This window comes from Lemur catta, chromosome 19 (genome assembly GCF_020740605.2).
Source record: "Lemur catta isolate mLemCat1 chromosome 19, mLemCat1.pri, whole genome shotgun sequence".
NCBI lineage: Eukaryota > Metazoa > Chordata > Mammalia > Primates > Lemuridae > Lemur > Lemur catta.
The window spans coordinates 26,509,532-26,526,055 of record NC_059146.1 but is presented as its reverse complement, the minus strand read 5'-3'; the positions used below and the strand labels follow the sequence as shown (position 1 = coordinate 26,526,055).

General features: G+C 55.7%; 2 protein-coding genes across 2 annotated transcripts in view; both read left to right on the top strand.

The window, feature by feature from the left end:
- Positions 1-207: 207 nt before the first annotated feature.
- LOC123624217 lies at positions 208-1,664 on the top strand. Its single transcript, XM_045531852.1, has 2 exons — positions 208-482; positions 935-1,664. The coding sequence occupies exons 1-2, from the start codon at positions 454-456 to the stop codon at positions 1,662-1,664; spliced, it is 759 nt and encodes a 252-aa protein (XP_045387808.1). The 5' UTR covers positions 208-453.
- Positions 1,506-16,524, top strand: part of PPP1R37 (protein phosphatase 1 regulatory subunit 37) — a 42,881-nt gene continuing 27,862 nt past the window's right edge. The window contains exon 1 of the mRNA XM_045531445.1: positions 1,506-1,888. Coding sequence (XP_045387401.1) covers positions 1,687-1,888 — 202 coding nt within the window. The 5' untranslated portion in view covers positions 1,506-1,686. The remainder of the gene's footprint in view (positions 1,889-16,524) is intronic.

Below are 16,524 nucleotides of genomic sequence, written 5' to 3'. Positions count from 1 at the left end.
GTGTAGGGACTGGACAGCCGCTGGTCTCCGGGAATGGCTAGAGCAACCTGCATGCCAGGATTGGGAGATTAGGGCTTCATTTTATTTTGGGGTGGGCTGACACGTGCCTTTACAAAGCCAGGGGCGTGGCTCGTACTGGGTCACATGGTTGTGCACAAGCTCTCCTCCCCTTACCCCACCTCTGGGCGGTGCAGACTGCGCACGAGAGATAGCAGATTCGCTTTCCCCTCCCAGTGGTGGACGGCCAGACTCTGTACGGCGTCGCCACTGAGAAAAGGCTGAGGATTAGTGGTTAAGGTGAAGCTTCACCTTTTCTCCACTTCGCCCCAGCCTCGTAGCGTGGCTGTCTATGTCACTAGCTTCACTCTGCCCCTTGTTATGAGTAACCTTCAGCAAATCGTCTAAAAAAAAAAAGCAGTTTCTGCCCCCTTCCGCAGACCCTTCAAGTTCAGAATGCAAGCGAAGCCTTACACTAAGGAAAGGTAAGGTCTGTTTCGTCGCAGGGGCGAAAGTGCGGCGGCCGATGCTGTTGAATGGGACAGGAGCTAAGCCTCAGCCGCCATCTGCCCATTCACAACGCCACCTCTGGCGAGTCCGCGGCCCAGCCCTGGAGTTGCCTTGGCAACCACGTGCTCGCGCCGCCCTCAATTTCCCTTTTACCGGTTCAGCCCCGCCTTTCCCGGGTCGCCGGACGGGCTGGGACAGCGTGGCGAAAGTGCGGAGGGTAGCGGTCCAACGAGCCTTGGGGGCGTGGCTCGGGCTCGCGCAGGTTCACATCCTGTCCTGGTGATCTGCCGTCGTCCCCCGGTGTTTTGGTTGGCAGATTCGTCTCTCCCCTTTGGAATTTCTTCCTTCTCCCAGTTTTCACCCCTCATGGGTTCATATTTATTTTATTATTGTAATTTCGATTACAATTTTATGCAACGCTACCTAGATACAGAGAGCAGTCTGCAAACGGAAGACCAGCGACTGACTGGCAAGGGTGCCGAGGCTGCGTCTCCAGGCAGAGGACCCCTCTGGCAGCATCCGTCGCCTGTGCTCACGTATCCACCGCAGTGCTATCGCCCTTCCCTCTCCATCCCTTTACCGCTCATCAGCTAACCCTGCGTCAGATACTTTCATTCCTGTCCTCTGGATTCCCTTCTCTAGTACCTGGGCCTGTGACGAATGTGTGCGAGCCCGAACTGAGTTACCTAGGCGGGGTGGGGGGCGGGGACGCGGGCGGGGGCGGCTCGGGTTCGCGCTTGCGCGCTGCTCTGGGAGACCGCGTCCCCCTCGCCCCGCCCCTCGTGCTCTGCGGTTCTGGCTCTGCAGATTCGCTGCTCACGTTTCTTTTCGCCGCGGCTCTTCCTGCTCTTTGTTTCCCCCTTCGTGTCACCCGCGAGGCGACTCTACCTGCGAATCGCTTAAATCGATTTCTGCCTGTCTTCGTGCGCGGCGGGTTCGCCGGCCTGTGGCGAAAGTGCGGCTGCGAACGAGAAGGCACGCGCGGGGCTCGGAGGAGGCGCGCGCGGGGCTCCCGGCGGCGACGACGACGACTACAACGACGCGGAGAGCGGACGGAGGCGGCGCCTGAAGCAGTGGCGGAGCCCATGCCCCGGGACGGCGGGCGGGCCCGGAGAGACAAGTCCGGGGCCCGGGGCATGTCCCCGGGGCCCCCGTGAGGAGGTGGCGGCGGCGGCGGCGATGGAGATCCCGCCGCAGGAGGCGCCGCCCGGGCCGGGCGCGGACGGCGACGCCGAAGAGGCCCCCACCGAGGCCGGGTCCTCCAGCCCCGCATCGCCCCCCGCCGACGGGCGCCTCAAGGCTGCAGCCAAGCGCGTTACATTCCCCTCCGACGAGGATATCGTGTCCGGAGCAGTGGAGCCCAAAGACCCCTGGAGACACGGTAGCTACGGCGGTGTAGCGGGGGCGGGTTCGAGGGGACCCGGGAGTCGGGAGGGATCGGTGCAGGGCCCGGCTCGGAGGTGGCGCTGAGTAAATTGCACCTAATGATGATTTAAGGGGGCAGTTGTTAGGTTAGAGCCGGAGGCTATTAAAGAGGGGTGGCCATAGGGTTGGGAAAGTGAAAAGTATCTAGTTTTTGCGTCCCCCACCCCGCGACGCTGAGGGTGATTAATTTAGGATTTGACAATGGAAAATTGTTAAATCCTAAAAACGACGGGCAATTAAAGAAAGTTTGGCGGTTTGTGAGATTGGGAGGGTGGCAGTCTTTGAGTTCATAGTTCCCCCGGAGAAGGATAGAGGAGAGGAAGAGTGGGTCAACACTGGCCCTGAAAGGGCAGTTGGGAGAGTTTGAGGGGCACATGGGGATGGAAGGAAGTTAAGTTGCTGGTCTGCAAGCCTCGGAGTAAGGAGTGGTCGTGTTGGTCACATTCTTGGCTGAAAAGAGGAAGAGGAACGTAAACCTGGACTGTGGCTGAAAAGGAATTGTAAAAAGGAGTAAAGGTAAACTCCCAGAAAAGGAGTAGAGCTAATGGTCGATTTGTATTTGGGTGAGGGAGTCAGAGGCAGTGTTAGATCTAGGTATTAAGAATAAGAAAGGCCACTGCATGCCACCCTCTGCTCACAAAAAAAGGAAGCAGAAAGAAGGTTGACAGTGTTTCAGGAGCAGAGGAAGTTTGGGGCCTGGCTATGGAGGCATTTTCTTTGTCCTTCCTGAGAAAGAGTTGGGGAATGTTACCAAGTCGGGAATTGGAGTTTCTGGCCAGTAGCAGCCAAGAGCATTGAAGTTTGGTGGCTTGAGGTGTTGGGAGAGGGGTAAGTCATTGGACTGTAGGCCCTTTGGAGAAGGTTAGGTCAGTGTTGGAGCTGAAAGGGTGGCTGGAGGGATGTGTTGGATCTAAAGGGTGGGAAGGCGGAAAGTCACTGGGGACATGGAGAGCAGTATTAAGTCTGTTTCCATGCGGGAGCAGTCTGTCAGTCTTGCTGGGGTGGAGCCGGTGGGGAAAGGGGGGGAACTGTTGCCACTCTGTGGTCAGTGGAGGAATTGGTAGCTTTGATGTGAGGGTGAAAAACATGGTATCTGGAAACTGAACATACAGGGAGCGTGCAATAAATGCCAGTTTGCCTAGTGATTGCTAAAGAGACAGTGGTTAAATTAAGACTGTTGGCATTGGGAGCCAGCCAAGGCCTTGTATTCTAGCCCCCAGGGATAGGTGGTCAGTTTTGGGTTGTAGGACTTGGGGGACTGGGGCTAAAGAAGGGAAGAGTGAAAATGGGCCCTGGCTGTGTGTTGCATGGTATCCAGTCCCGGGAGTTCAGAGCAGGAAGGGAAAGACTTGGAGAGACAGAGCAGGGTGGTCAAGAGCAGAGGCTCCAGGTCAAATCCTGACTCTGCCACTTACCGGGTTCATGACCTCTGGCTGGTTACCTAACTCCTCCGAGCCTCAGTTTTCCCATCTGTAGAGTAGGTGACAGTATTCCTGCCACAGGGTTTAGGATAGGACTAGATGAAATCATGTGTGAAAAGTGATTGGCCAGGGTGAGCGTTCAAGAAGTTGCAGTTATTGTTATCAAGGCAGTGTCGGTCATTTTAGGGGCCAGGATAGGGGAGTTAGTTCATGGGGTGGGGCCTGGATGTGGCTGCTTCAGAAGGGAGCTTCCAGGAGCCAGGCAGAGAGGGCAGTGAGTTTGTGGGCCTGGGGTGAGGGGAAGGGAAGATGGTCGGTGTGTGGGCTGAAGACTCGGTGGTGAGGGCATTGGAGAGTTTGGCACAGGTTGGGGGTGGGGGGTAAAGTGCACGTCCCCAGAAAAGGTTTGGCTTTGGATAAGCTGCTTTTCCTCTCTGAGCCTCCTGGATTTTTTCCTATGCAAATGGAGGTGCTAATTTCCACCTTGGGGTACTTGTGAGGATTAAACAAGATAGTCCGGGGGAAATTTCTGCCACATAAATAGTAGCTGTTATCCGGGCAGATTTGTGGTTTTTTGTTTTCTTTTTCATGGGTAGTTTTGGAGAGGCAGTGAAAGCATTTGAGAGGAAGGAAGAATGTCTGTGAAGAAAGAAGGTCCTTTGGAGTCTGGAGAAGTTGAGAGGAGGTTTGCTGGGTGGTCTGCCCTTGGTGAGGGGTGGAGGTGGTGACACTTTCCAGGCTGGAGGGGCCTCTTATTGCCAGCAGTTTAGAGAGGGGCAGTAAGGACTGGTCGGGACTCACACTCTGGAGGGGGTGGCGGGGCTGAGGACGAGAGGTGATAACGTGGCCTAGGCTGGAAGAGTTGGTCTCTCTGGCTGGGGAGAGGACTTGGCCTGGCAGTGGGGACTTGGGTGATCTTGGGCCTAGGCAGGGAGGGGTCATTGGTGAAGTTGGGGAGTTTGGACAATGAGATTTGCAGGACAGAGAAATCTTTGTGAACACCAAGGAGCAGGTGATAGCCTGGGGAGGACAGTGGAGTTGGTGACTGGCTTTGGGGCTGCAGGAGGTGGGGGGCTCGCCAGGGTGTAGAAGAGGGATCATGGTACAGAAAGTTGGTCCAAGGGGCTGCCCATTTGAGATACCAGAGGGTCTTGGGCTGGGGGGCTGCAGGAAGGAGTTGGTGGTCTTAGAACGGGGTGAGAGATTTGTCGGCGTTGCTCTGTAAGCCATGGGGAGACACGGGGTGTCGTTTGAGTTGTGGACCTAGTGGGAAGGGTGGTAGAGGAGTCCATCTGGGGCCCACTGGGTGGCATGACCCCAGCGCCAAGGGGCAACAGAAGACCTGGCAGATCTGAATTGGAAGAGTCTCTGTCATGCAGAAGCTGTTCTGCCGCGGTAGAGATGGAGGAGTTGCCTTGGCCGGGAGGTGCAGGAGAGTGCCAGGAGGGCTGGGAGAAAGCGGCACTCGGGGAACGCGGGCACCCCAGCACCGCTTTGCCCCTGTTGGAGAGAGCGGCCAGGGACTGGGACTAGCGAGGAGGTGCCCCAGCTGGATGGAGCCTCTGCGGTGTCTGTCTGAGGGCCAGAGCCCCCTATGGCCCTGCGAGGGTTGGGCTTGTGGCATTCCTGGAGGTGAGATGACCTGGAGGAGGGAGATTGTGAGGAAGGGTCTCAGGCCTACGGAGGCTCCACCCAGCACCTCAGAGGGACCTTCCCGGGCATCCCACCTTACACAGTGTCCCACTCTGGGTCCTGCTTGTTTTCCTTGCGTCACTAGTGGCCATGTGATGTTGTGTCACTTGTTTGCTTTCTGGGTGGTGGTCTCTCTCCCCCACTAGGGTGGGAGGGCAGACCTGGATCTGTTCTTTTTCACTTTCCTCAGCACCTCCAAGGACACTCAGTGATAGTTGTTGAATGAGCACCCACAGGCATGTGAGGCCAGGCCGTGTCTGGGAGCCCTCGAGCAGTGTCATCCCCGAGGGGGCTGAGCAGCCTGGGATGGGGGAGGAGGCTTCCAGGCCAGTGGGGGCAGCAGCAGCAGCAGCAGCAGCAGCGCTTTGTGGCCTCCAGCAAGCACTGGTTCTTGCAGAGCATTGTTTGTTTCCTCATCTATAAAATAGGGCCAGCAGTCCCTGCTCTGCAGAGCACCCAGCATGTCGGAGAGGGTGGGATGAACCCAGTGGGGGCAGGTCTCCGCAGTGAGCTGGAGCCAGGTGTGTGTGGATGGGAAGTGAAGCCTGGGGAGGAGGCAGGGTGGAAATCGTGAGTGGAAGAGGCTGCTTCGGTATTGCCAGGCTGGGCACGTGGGTGCCAGGGGAGGGGGTGTTAGCCAGCTGCACCCCACCCCATCACGTGGTGGCAGACCCCGTGGTCCCAGCTCTGAGGGCAGCCAAGGCTAGACTTGTACCAGGATCCCTTCCAGACCAAACTGCAAGGATGACCCGAGCTCGGCTGCTCTCCCCAGTCCCAGCTGAACTCTGTGGGGTTTGCAAGGCAGGCGTGTGAGAGGAACTTGTGATCAAGAGCACATGACACCAGCCACAATCTGGGAGACTTGTCTCCCCCCGCTCCCGTTCTGCCAGTGACTCATTCCCCACTCCCTGACCCTTAGTGCTGAAATGTGTGGGGAGGGTTGCCCGCCAGGGAACTCCTCCTGTAGAGATGTCTGCAGGGTGAAGGGGGCCTAACCGTGTGACCGTCTCTGGCCACCTCAGCTTTGGGGGTGGAGGGATCGGTATGAGGCATGGTATTCTTTTTTTTCTTTTCTTAATAAATACGGGTTCTTAGGCTGGGCACGATGGCTCATGCCTGTAATGCTAGCACTCTGGGAGGCCGAGGCGGGTGGATTGTTTGAGCTCAAGAGTTCGAGACCAGCCTGAGCAAGAATGACACCCTGTCTCTAAAAAATTTAAAAAAATACTAAACAAACAAACAAACATGGGTTCTTGTCACGTTGCTCAGCTTGGCCTCAACTTCCCGGCCTCAAGCGATCCTCCCATGTCAGCCTCCTCAGTAGCTGGGACTACAGGTGTGTGCCACCACACCCAGCTGGCATGGTGTTCTTAAATGGGGATCCAAGAGTGTGGAAATGTCATACTGTTTGTTCTCATTGAAACCATGCTGCAAATTGAGTCCTGGAAACTGGTTTGACAGGTAGAAATGCATCTGTCAGTGGTAGAAAGAGGCCCTGGGTTAAAAGCATCGACTTGTTTTAGCATAGGTGGTGGTGTTGCAGGGGGGAAGGGAGTGGGGTCGAGCAGGGTGGCCTTGATGCCTCTGCTCAGATTTCCATCTGGGTCCAGCTTCACGCCTGCTGCTGGAGTTGGCAAGTAGGCTCTGCCACTGAGCAGCCATGTGACTTAGGGTGATTGTTCTCTGTGTGCCTCGATTTTTCTGTGTATAAAATATAGCTGACAGTAGTACGTCCTCACAGGGTGATGGTGGGATTAAATGAGGTAACACAGTGCCCGATCCATGGTAAATAAATGCTCAGCACGTGCTCCCTTGTTGGTCCTGGTCACCACTCCTCTGTCCCCACCTGCAGCCCCCAGCCATCAGTTTGTTTCCTGCCTGTGTTGTGCATTTATTTGTATGTGCGCCCACCGTCAGCATCCTGCTTCCCTCAGACACCCACTCCTCCAAGATGAGTGCCCCAACACCCCAACAGTCCCTGACCTGGTCTAGGAATGGCTGCGGGCTGCAGGCCTGACCGTGTGTGTTATAAGCTGGGTGACCGTGGGCAAGTTGTCCGATCTCTCTGAGCTAAACCTAAATCAGCGTGTCTTGGCCTAGTGCCGTGAGAGGCAGCAGGGGTCCCGAGATTCCACGTGAAATGTTAGCCCGAGCCTCTCCACATGCCAGCTGATGACTTTGGGCAAGTTGCAGCTCCTTCCTGGGCCTGAGTGTCCTCTGTAGAATGGGCTCCGCCACCCCACCCCTCTGCCCTGTTGGGACACGATCGGGTTGACGGTCCTGCGGCATGAGTGCCCGCTCTCTGCCATCCCAAGTCCTTTGCACACTTCACCCCTAGCAGCTCTCGGTGCCCGCACACGCAGGCGGGCTGCCCTGATTCTTTGCATTTCCAGCTCTTCATCTGTGCTCGCATCGGATTTCCCCTTTCAAGGGTAAAGACTATGTGTGAGTCACCTCTTTGACCCCAGCCTGGCACACAGGAGGGCTCGGGCACTGGACAAAGGTCAGAAAAAATGAGTTTTTTTCCCTCCGATCTAATATCCTGTGGAGGTATTTGCAAGAAACCTTTCTGCGGTAGTTAATCCAGTTGGTGCCGGGACCGAGGCTCTTCCTCAGAGGTCTACAGGCAGGCTGCCCGGGACATCCATTCTGAATCCCCAGAGAGCATGCCAAGCTGGCACCCAGCTGGTACTTGGTAAATAGTTGTTGAGTGAGTCAATAGAAGCGCGCGTGTGTGCTTCTGGAGTGAGGTGTCCTGGCTCTCGTGAGCCCTCACAGGCATCCGGCTCCAAAACGATTAAGGATTGTGGAGCCAAATGCCCCAGACTGGACTGGCTGCAGCTGAAGCAGTCGCTGCTGGGCTCGGGGGCCAGAGATCGGTGTTTTTGCAAAGGCTTCCCAGGCAGTTCTGATGCCAGGTCTGGCTGTCTTTGTGCCCAGGGCCCCTTAATTCAGCTCTGCCATTCAGCACTCAGTCTCAAGCCTGCCTTCTAGTTCAAGGGTGGTTGGCATTGACCTCAAAGACTTGTTTTGGAGCAGATTGATAGGCGAGCATTGAAATGTCTGACTTAAGGTAACTGCAGAAATTCGAGCTGGGAAGGCCGCCTGCTGCAGTAGAGCAGGGGGGTTAGACTCCTGCCCTCTGGATGGCCTCGGCAGTCACCCGTCATTGCCTTCCGTGGGCCAGGTGCTGGCCTAAGTGCGTCTCATGAATTAGCCTATTTAAATCTCACAACCACCCCAGGAGGTAGTGGCTGTTTGCCCGAATTTGTAGATGAGGAAGTGGAGACCCAGAGAGGTGAAGTAACTTACCTGATGTCACGCAGTAGATGGCCCAGCTGGGATTCAGACCCTGGTGGTCTGACTCTAGAGTCCCACTCCTAACCTCTGTTTTCTGGCTGCGTGAGTTAGGCACGTGGCCTCATTCAGTTCAGCTTGGCACAGTCTTTTTATCTATAGCCCAAAACCGTTTATAAAATGGAGATGACTCTTCTGGCCTTGCAGGGGTGAAAAACAGAGGGAGTAAAGGACCTGGCCTGGTATGCGCTGGTTCACTGTGGTTCCTAGACGGCTCTAGCGTCCTGGGAGGTCTGTGCTACTCTCTGTCCTCAGCATTGGCTGCTTGTTCTCCCCCTTGGCCCTTGGGACATGTTCTTCTGCGATACACCGTGTCTGGTACTTGGTAGGCGCTCGTCCTTGTTGCATGCCTGATTGGTGACCCTGTGACCCGTCATTCATTCAGCATGGTGTGGCCATGCCAGGTGTTAGTGGTTGGGGCAGAAGACAGGCCTGGTCCCTGCCTCCATGGAGGTCACAGTCGAATGAAGGAGACACACAGTAAATGATTTTATCAAGCCAGGTTCCGAGGACTCTGACTGGGGAGGGTTCACGGGGTGTGCTTGGGCGAGAGGGCAGGGCAAAGGCAGCTTCCTAGAAGGGACATCAGATAGGTAAATCTTAGGACTTGGCTAGGTGAGGAGCAGCTGGAGGTAGGTGCCAGGGATTGGAGGCAGAGAGGGCGAGTGTGGCCCATCTGAAGGACAGAAAACAAGTCAATGTTAGTCAGGCAGAGGAAGCGGGGGTCAGAGGGGAGGCTGGAGCAGGCGGGAGAGACTGCCAGCCGAGGCCTTGTGGGCTATTCGTGGGGAGCCACAGAAGGTTTTAAGAAGGGGCTTGATGGGTGTTTTTTAACAGAACCCTGGGGAGAGGGTGGCATGAATGGGGTGAGACTGAGGTGGGAGACCAGGGAGGTCGCCTTGAGCCAGGAGCCTGTTGGCTCTAGGCTTTTCATGGCTCCAAATTGGCTAATAGCTGACATTTGACTATTGATACCATCACCAAATTTCTCTGAACCTCCTCTTCTATCAGAAGGTTTTGCCATTGCCGGTGTTTCCAGTGACACCTCTGAGGTGGCAGTTTTCCGCCATCTGTTCTCTCCTTGGGTCTCTGAGCCCCTCCCCTCCGTCTCCCCAACAGCCAGCACATCCTTGGCCTGCCCAGGGGGTCTGCCCCTGCGCCGCGGGGTGCGGGAAGCCTGGGGCTGTGAAGTCGGGTGCTTGCCCCCCCACCCCCGACCTGTTCAGGTGACTTCAGGTCCCATAGTCCCCGGATCCAGAAAGCTCTAAAAACTCGCCCAGACCCCTCGAGGGGCTTAGCATAATTTAGGTATTCTGTTCCTCTTATGAAATCCAGAAAATTCTGAATTCCAAAACACGGCTGGCCCAGGGGTTTCCAGCAGGAGAACATGGAGCCCACAGTGGCCCTCGTTCCCATTTCTGTACGATGGTGATGACATGAGAGGCAGCAGCGCAGGAGCCACTGGGCACCAGTCCCCACTCTGCCCTTGGGCAAGTCACTCAGCTTCTTTGCCTCAGTATCCCCGTTTATGTGGGGACCGAGGATTAGATTAATCCACAGTTGGAAAGCAGCTGGACCAGTGACTGGCCAGTGCAGGCGCTCAGGAAGGGCACCTGGCTCCCTCCTCTCAGGAAGCGAAATGACAGTCCTGCCTCCCCGGGCTGTAAGGGGCAAGTGGGCCCAGATGACCAGTGGTTAGGGTAATCTGCCCCAGTGTGACTTCAGCTCCTCCATGCCCAGGCTGTCCCCTGACCTCTTTGTGCCACTTTTCCCATTTGTGAAGCCATCGGGCAGTTGAGTCTCTTTCCAGACTTTTGGACTCTCTGGGAAGACCAGAGCGCCAGGCCCAGGGCCCACGCAGCTGGGAGCACACCCTGAATCCAGTGTTGAGCTAGAGGAAGGTGCCACAGCCCTTTGCCAGAGTGGATTTGGAGCGGCAAATCCATGTGGCTGAGCCCACACAGGGCTCCTGGGCCCGAGCGCCATGGGGGCGGGGGTCTGCTGTGTCAGGTTAGCGTGGGTGGGAGACGTGAAGGGAGTTCAGAGGCTGGGTGCCAAAAGGAATTAGAGAGATCCCTCATGCTTGGTTATGTTTCCTGTGTTAGGAAGGAAGTTCCACCAAGCCAGGGCCACCTCCGTCTTGGGTCTCCTTTGTATCCCCTGAAAGCATGGTGCCTGGCTCCCGGCAGGCTCTCACAATGGCTGGATTGGTGGTGGAGGGGTACACAGTAGGTACTCAGAAGTTGTTCTCACCCCTGCCCTTCCTCTAGGCAGCTGGCACTGAGCTGTTGCCTCAGGGTGGGGTGGAGGTTCGGAAGTGTCTGCCAGCAGCCACCCTGCTCACGGGGCTTCCCTAGCCGAAGCCCGGGTTGGGAGCCCTGCAGTCGGAGGCTGTCATTCCCTCCAGATGGGACTGTCTCCTCTGGTTGAGTGGGTGGGCCCCTCCTGCAAGCTGGCGCCTGGGACCCACAGGGGTCAGACTCGTGTGGCACCTTCACACCCACCCCTCCCTCTCTGCACAGTCTTCCAGGCTGTCACCAGCTGCCGTCAGCGATGCCGTGGAGAACTGGGTTCTCTGCAGGCCTCCCCTTTTTGCAAAGCAAAGCTTTGTCACAGCTGAACTCACTCGGTTCCCCAGAGCAACAGGGAGGGAGGGTGGTGGGAGAGTGGGGTTGCCAGAAGGTGAAAACAAACCCCAGGAAAGGGACGCGGTGCTGTGGCCATGCTTCCTGCTGCTGCTGCTACTCACAGCCCGCATTTATGCACCCTGTACCAGGTCTAAGCTCCTTACGTGCATCTGCTCACTTAATCTTACAACAGCAGGAAGGGGGAGGACATAGACGCTCATGGGGGTGGCAGGGCCACACAGATAGCAAGGGGAGGATCTGGGTTCAAGCCCAGGTGCCTGGCTCCCCAAGGGCTGATCCTCTACCCTGGGAGGGGCACGCCTCCCGGGGCTCCTCTAACCGCAGGACGAAGTCCACAGCCCTGAGCCTGGTGCAGGAGGCCCGTCCATACGGACACCCAGCCCCCTCCTGGCCCACAGACGCTGGTGCCCTCTGCCCGGCACGCCCCTTGCCAGTCCCCTGTCTTTCCTGGCAAACTCCTGCTCATCCTTCCTGAGCTGTCTCAGATGTCACCTCTTTGGCAAGGCCTTCTCTGTTCCCCAGAGTTCTACTCTGCTCTCCTGGGTTCCCATGGCGCCTCTGCACACTGTTGTTATTTGTTTGGGGCCGTCTCCCCCCACTGGACCCAGCAACTACTCGGGGGACTGCGTTCTGTCCAGCTGGCTTCTAGGAGGAGCCAAAGCACTGAACACTCCAGGAGCCTCGGGGACTGCGGGGCAAAGTGGGTCTGCTAATGAGTGCCCCAGTCTGGGCACCCGGAGCCTTGTACGCCAGGCACTGGGGCCCCAACAGTCAGGGGACACGAGGAGAGCAGGGAGGAAGGAAGATTTCGCTCCTTGAGTCATTTGTTCCTGCATTCTTTGCCAGCAAGCGTCTATTTTGCCTGTGCTTTGCTGGTCCCCTCCCTCCCACCCCACAGGTGGAGGGGCCTCCTGACTGCTCCCCTGCTCCCCCCGCTCCCCCCGCTCTCCACCTAGCAGCCAGGGCATTCTTGAAAAAAGCAGACCTTGCCATTCCTGTTTCAAATTGTGCTTTGTGATCACCCCACCCCCTGCTGCCTTTTACACCAGATCCATAGTCCCTGCAACAGCTTAGGAGACTGGCATGACCTGGCCCCTGCCACCCTCACTGACCACGACTGGGATCACCTTGCCGTGCACTTGCTGAGTTCAAGCCACCGTGGCTTTCTTTCAGTCCTAGACTTGCAAGGATTTCCCCACAGCCTATCGTGGAAGGCAGGCGCCACTCACACAGCTGGCTCTAGCTTATCTTCTAGGTGCCAGCAGCCTTCCTTCCTGGCCCTCTGGGTGGGTTCCCCTGTCGGGAGTCAGGGAGCTGTCTCTCGGTAGGCCTGCTGATGTTCCCTCCTGCCCCCTGGACTGTACGCATCACAAGACAGGGGTGTGTTTGGTTTGGTGCCACCACATCCCTGGTGCCCACGCCATGTGGCCTGTGCTGGGCTCTGAGCAGGAGCTTAATTTGGCAGGTGGAGAAGGAAGTGGTGTGCAGTGCCCTCTGAGCACTAGCCATGAGCAGGTTGCACGGTCCCTGCCCTCACGCAGCCCCGGGTCCAGGAAAGGAAGTGGGAAGGGAAGAAGAGGGGCTGTGCGGGGCACGAAGCCTGCCTCTGGTGTCCCCCTGGCAGCTTGGTGGGAACATGGGAGTGCAGGACTGGGACATAGACCTGTCTTTGCTGTTGACTTGCTGTGGGTCATAGGCCAGCACACTTGCCCTCTCTGTGCAGCAAGATGGTACCCAAGGTCCTTTCCCACTGCGTGTCCCACCTTTCTGTGTAGGACGCCTCACCATCAGGGAAGTGATTGGATCCCAGGACCTCTTCCCTGTCATGGGGCAGGAGCTGAGGTTCTGGTAACTGATCTACCTTTCTACCTTTGTGGCAAGTGACCTGATTCCCCAGCCCTACCAACAGTAAGGTGTGTCACAGGTGTCAGGGGTGGCCAGCCAGGAGCTGCCCAGCTCAAGCCTCCACAACTCCTCTCTCTTCTTTCTCTCTGTCACTCCTAGCTCTGTAATCTCCCTCTGTCATGGGCTTGGGATCCTTGCTTGCTGGCCCAGTTCTGCCCACTTTGATCCTAATGGCCAGACAGTGCTACAGTGCTCATTTCCCTGGGGAGCTGCCTGCCTTGCTGCGCCTGGACTCAGCCCTTGGGGTCTGCAGTGCTGAGCTTTTCCGGCTCCCCCGTCCCAGCGCTGCCCACTCTGGGTCAGCCCCGTCTGGGGATGGGTCTGTGTTCCCCACTGGACTGGGAGCCCCAGGAGGGCAGGGCTGGGCCGTCTCGGTCCCTGCTGTGTTCGCGCGCAGAGCAGGTGTTCAGTGGGTGGTGTTGCGTGAGGACGGGGTCGGGGGAGTGTGCAGGCAGAGCCCAGAGGCGGTGACCTCGTGGACCCCTGCTCAGAGCTCCCAAGTCTTGATGGCAGCCTGATCCTGTCTGGTCCTGGGGGAGGAAGCCCGAGGCCGGTGAGTGGAGCAGGCGTCAGCACATGGGGCCGTCTGACCCAGTGTGCCACCACCAGCTGTTGGGTCCAAATGCTTGTGCTTATTGCCACCTAGTCAGGAGGATCCGGGACTGGCACAGGCCCCTTCCTTATCTCAGGGGTAGAGGAGTAACTCTTTGTTTTACAAATCAGGCCACAGGCCAGAGAGGGGAGGCACTTACCCAAAGGCAGCCTGGCACTGGCACTTGGGTCAGGGTTCCTGCTGCTCTCCTTGGCCACCTCTCTAGCTTTGAGGGGACTACGTGAAGAGACCTGCCTCGTGCCCCTGGGTGCCCCACCGTGATTGGCTGTGTGAAGTGGTTATTGGGAGAAAGGGTGTGGGCTCTGGGAAAGCTGGGTTCCATCTCCAGCTCTGCCATGTTGCTGAGTGACCTTATGTGGCCTGAGCCTCCGTCACACCCCTCGCGGAGCTGGGAGAAGGGGCGTGCAATCACGCCGGCAGCTGGCTTGGTGGCTGTCACTAAGGAAAGGCATCAGCACCTTGGTGGTACACTTTGACTCTTTGCTAACTGTAAGAGTAAGATACGCTCATTGTAAGAAAAACAAAAGTTGGAAAATCTAAGGAAGAAAATAAAAATCACTTGTTAATCTCGCCATCTGGAATTTTCAAAAAACAGCTTTATTGAGATATAATTCACATACCTTAGAGTTCACTCATTAAAAGTACGCAAGTCATTGGTTTTCAGTGTTTCGTAGAGTTGTGCATCCATCACCATAATTTTAGAACATCGTAGTTATCCCCAAAAGAAACCCTGACCTTTGAGCCATTACCCCCTATTCTCCGTTCCTTCACTCCCCGACCTAGAGGTTTTTGTCTATAGATTCTGGACATTGCATAGAGATGAAGTCATGCGGTACATGGTCCTTTGTGACTGGCTTCTCTCACTTAGCAGAGTGCTTTCAGCTTTCACCCACGTCGTCGTCGCATGTATCAGTGCTCCGTTTCTTTTTATTGCTGAGTAATGTTCATCATGTGGCTCTGCCACATTTTATTTATCTGTTCGTCCATTGATGGACACTGGGGTTGTCCCCACGTTTTGCTTATTAGGAATAATGCTGCTGGGAGCATTAACCTACACGTTTTTATGTGGACATATATTTTTCTTTGTCTAAGAGTGGAATTTGTTTAACTGTTTAAAGAACTGCCAGACTGTTTTCCAAAGCGACTGCCCCACTTGACATTCCCCTCAGCGGTGTACGAGGTTCAGCTTGTCACTCTGATCACGGCCATCCTAGGGGGTGTGAAGAGCATCTCACCGTGGTTTTGACGTGCATGTCCCTGACGGCGGACGATGTTGAGCGTCTTTCACATGCTTATCGGACGCTTGTGTATCTTCTTTGGAGAAATGTCTGTTCAGTTCTTTGCCCACGTGAAAACTGAGTTCTTTGTCCTTTTATTACTGGGGTGAAAGAGTTCTATATATATTCTAGATGCAGGACTTATCAGGTAGAGGATTTGCACCACCTGGGATGTTTATACTGTGCAGTTGCTGGTCGGTGTATTTCCTTCTCACCTCTTTTCTCTTTCTAGATACACAGTCACAGATGGATAAAAATAAAACTGCAAGAATACTGTAGATACAGTTGAATATCCTGCGTTTCCACTTCGTTTTCCTATGTTTTGTTTTTTAAAGCATGATTTAAAATACATCATTGGGCTGTTGGAATTTGTTCTGGCCACTTCCGCATTGCTGAGCATTGAGGTCCTTTCCGGTTTTCAGTTGCACGAATAATGCAGTGGTGTCCGTCCTTGTCCGTAAATCTTTACATTCACCAGGGGTAGCTTCCTCAGAAAAATTCTTAGAAGGTGATTTTACTAGGTCAGAAGGTGGGTACATGTCAAGCCTCAGCTGCCGTCTGTGCTCACACTGGACTGCAAGCCTGAGAGCCAGGGTTCTGTTGTCACAGTCACTCTTGTAACTCTAGGTTTTTTTTTAATGAATGAATGAACACTATTGCATTTGGGTGTCTCGATGCTAAGATGGTGTCTGTTTAGTGGGCATTCTTTTGACTACTAGTTAACCTGTTGATTGTTAACACATTATGTACTTTCGGGAGTTGCTTCTTCATGCCCTTTGCCCATTTTTGTTTTGGGACCTTCTGTAAGGATTCCTTCTCTGTTGAAGATCAATGGGATTTTATCATGCAGCTATATTTGTCCTCAGTTATCATTTGCCTTGCTGGAAAGGTGGGCGGGGGGCAGGACACCTTTGAAAGAAGCATTTTTTTTCTTAAAAGAAGCATTTTCTCCTTTGCTGTTTCACTAGGTCCTCATAGCAAAGCCCCTGTCTCAGCGTGAGCAGCCCAGGGGTGGAGGAGTGCTGGGCTGGGCCAGCAGAGAGGGCAGAGGAGGTAGAGTCGGCCCGGCACAGAGGTCCTGCAGTGTAGGAGGGGTGGCGGCCTGGCCCAGGCCAAGGGACAGCAGGTTGCAGAGGGTACCCTGTAAACACAGCTGCAGCCACTGTTTAATGAGCACCAGGCCAAGGGACCTGATGAAGCTGGTGCTGTCCCTCATTTTGTAGGTGAGAAAACTACCACTCAGAGTCATTAATCACTTGCCAAGATTGCGCTCCTTTGCAGAAAGTGGCAGAAGCCAGGGCAGCCCCGTCCCCGTCCCTGGATGCATCCAGCCCGCCACAGCTACAGAGGCTCAGCGAGTCCCAGGAGTCTCCGTTTGAGCAGGAGCCTGGGCTCCCGTGCCTCCCACAGCCATGGCTGCCACATCGTCAGCACCCTCTGTGTGAGGGTCCTGTTTATCTTGTGTTGTTCGCTTCCAGTAGCTTCCTGATCCTTGTAGAAAACCATTCTCTGGCCCTGCAAGATCTGGCACCCACCCACATCTGCATCCTCATCTCAGCTGCCCCTCCGCTCTGTCGGATGGTTTAACATCCTTATGCCAGGCTCTTCCTCTGTCTGGAGTGGTTCCCCCTCCTGTGAGCCTGCTGTTTGTCGTGTACGTGTCTGCTTACTGTCTTGCA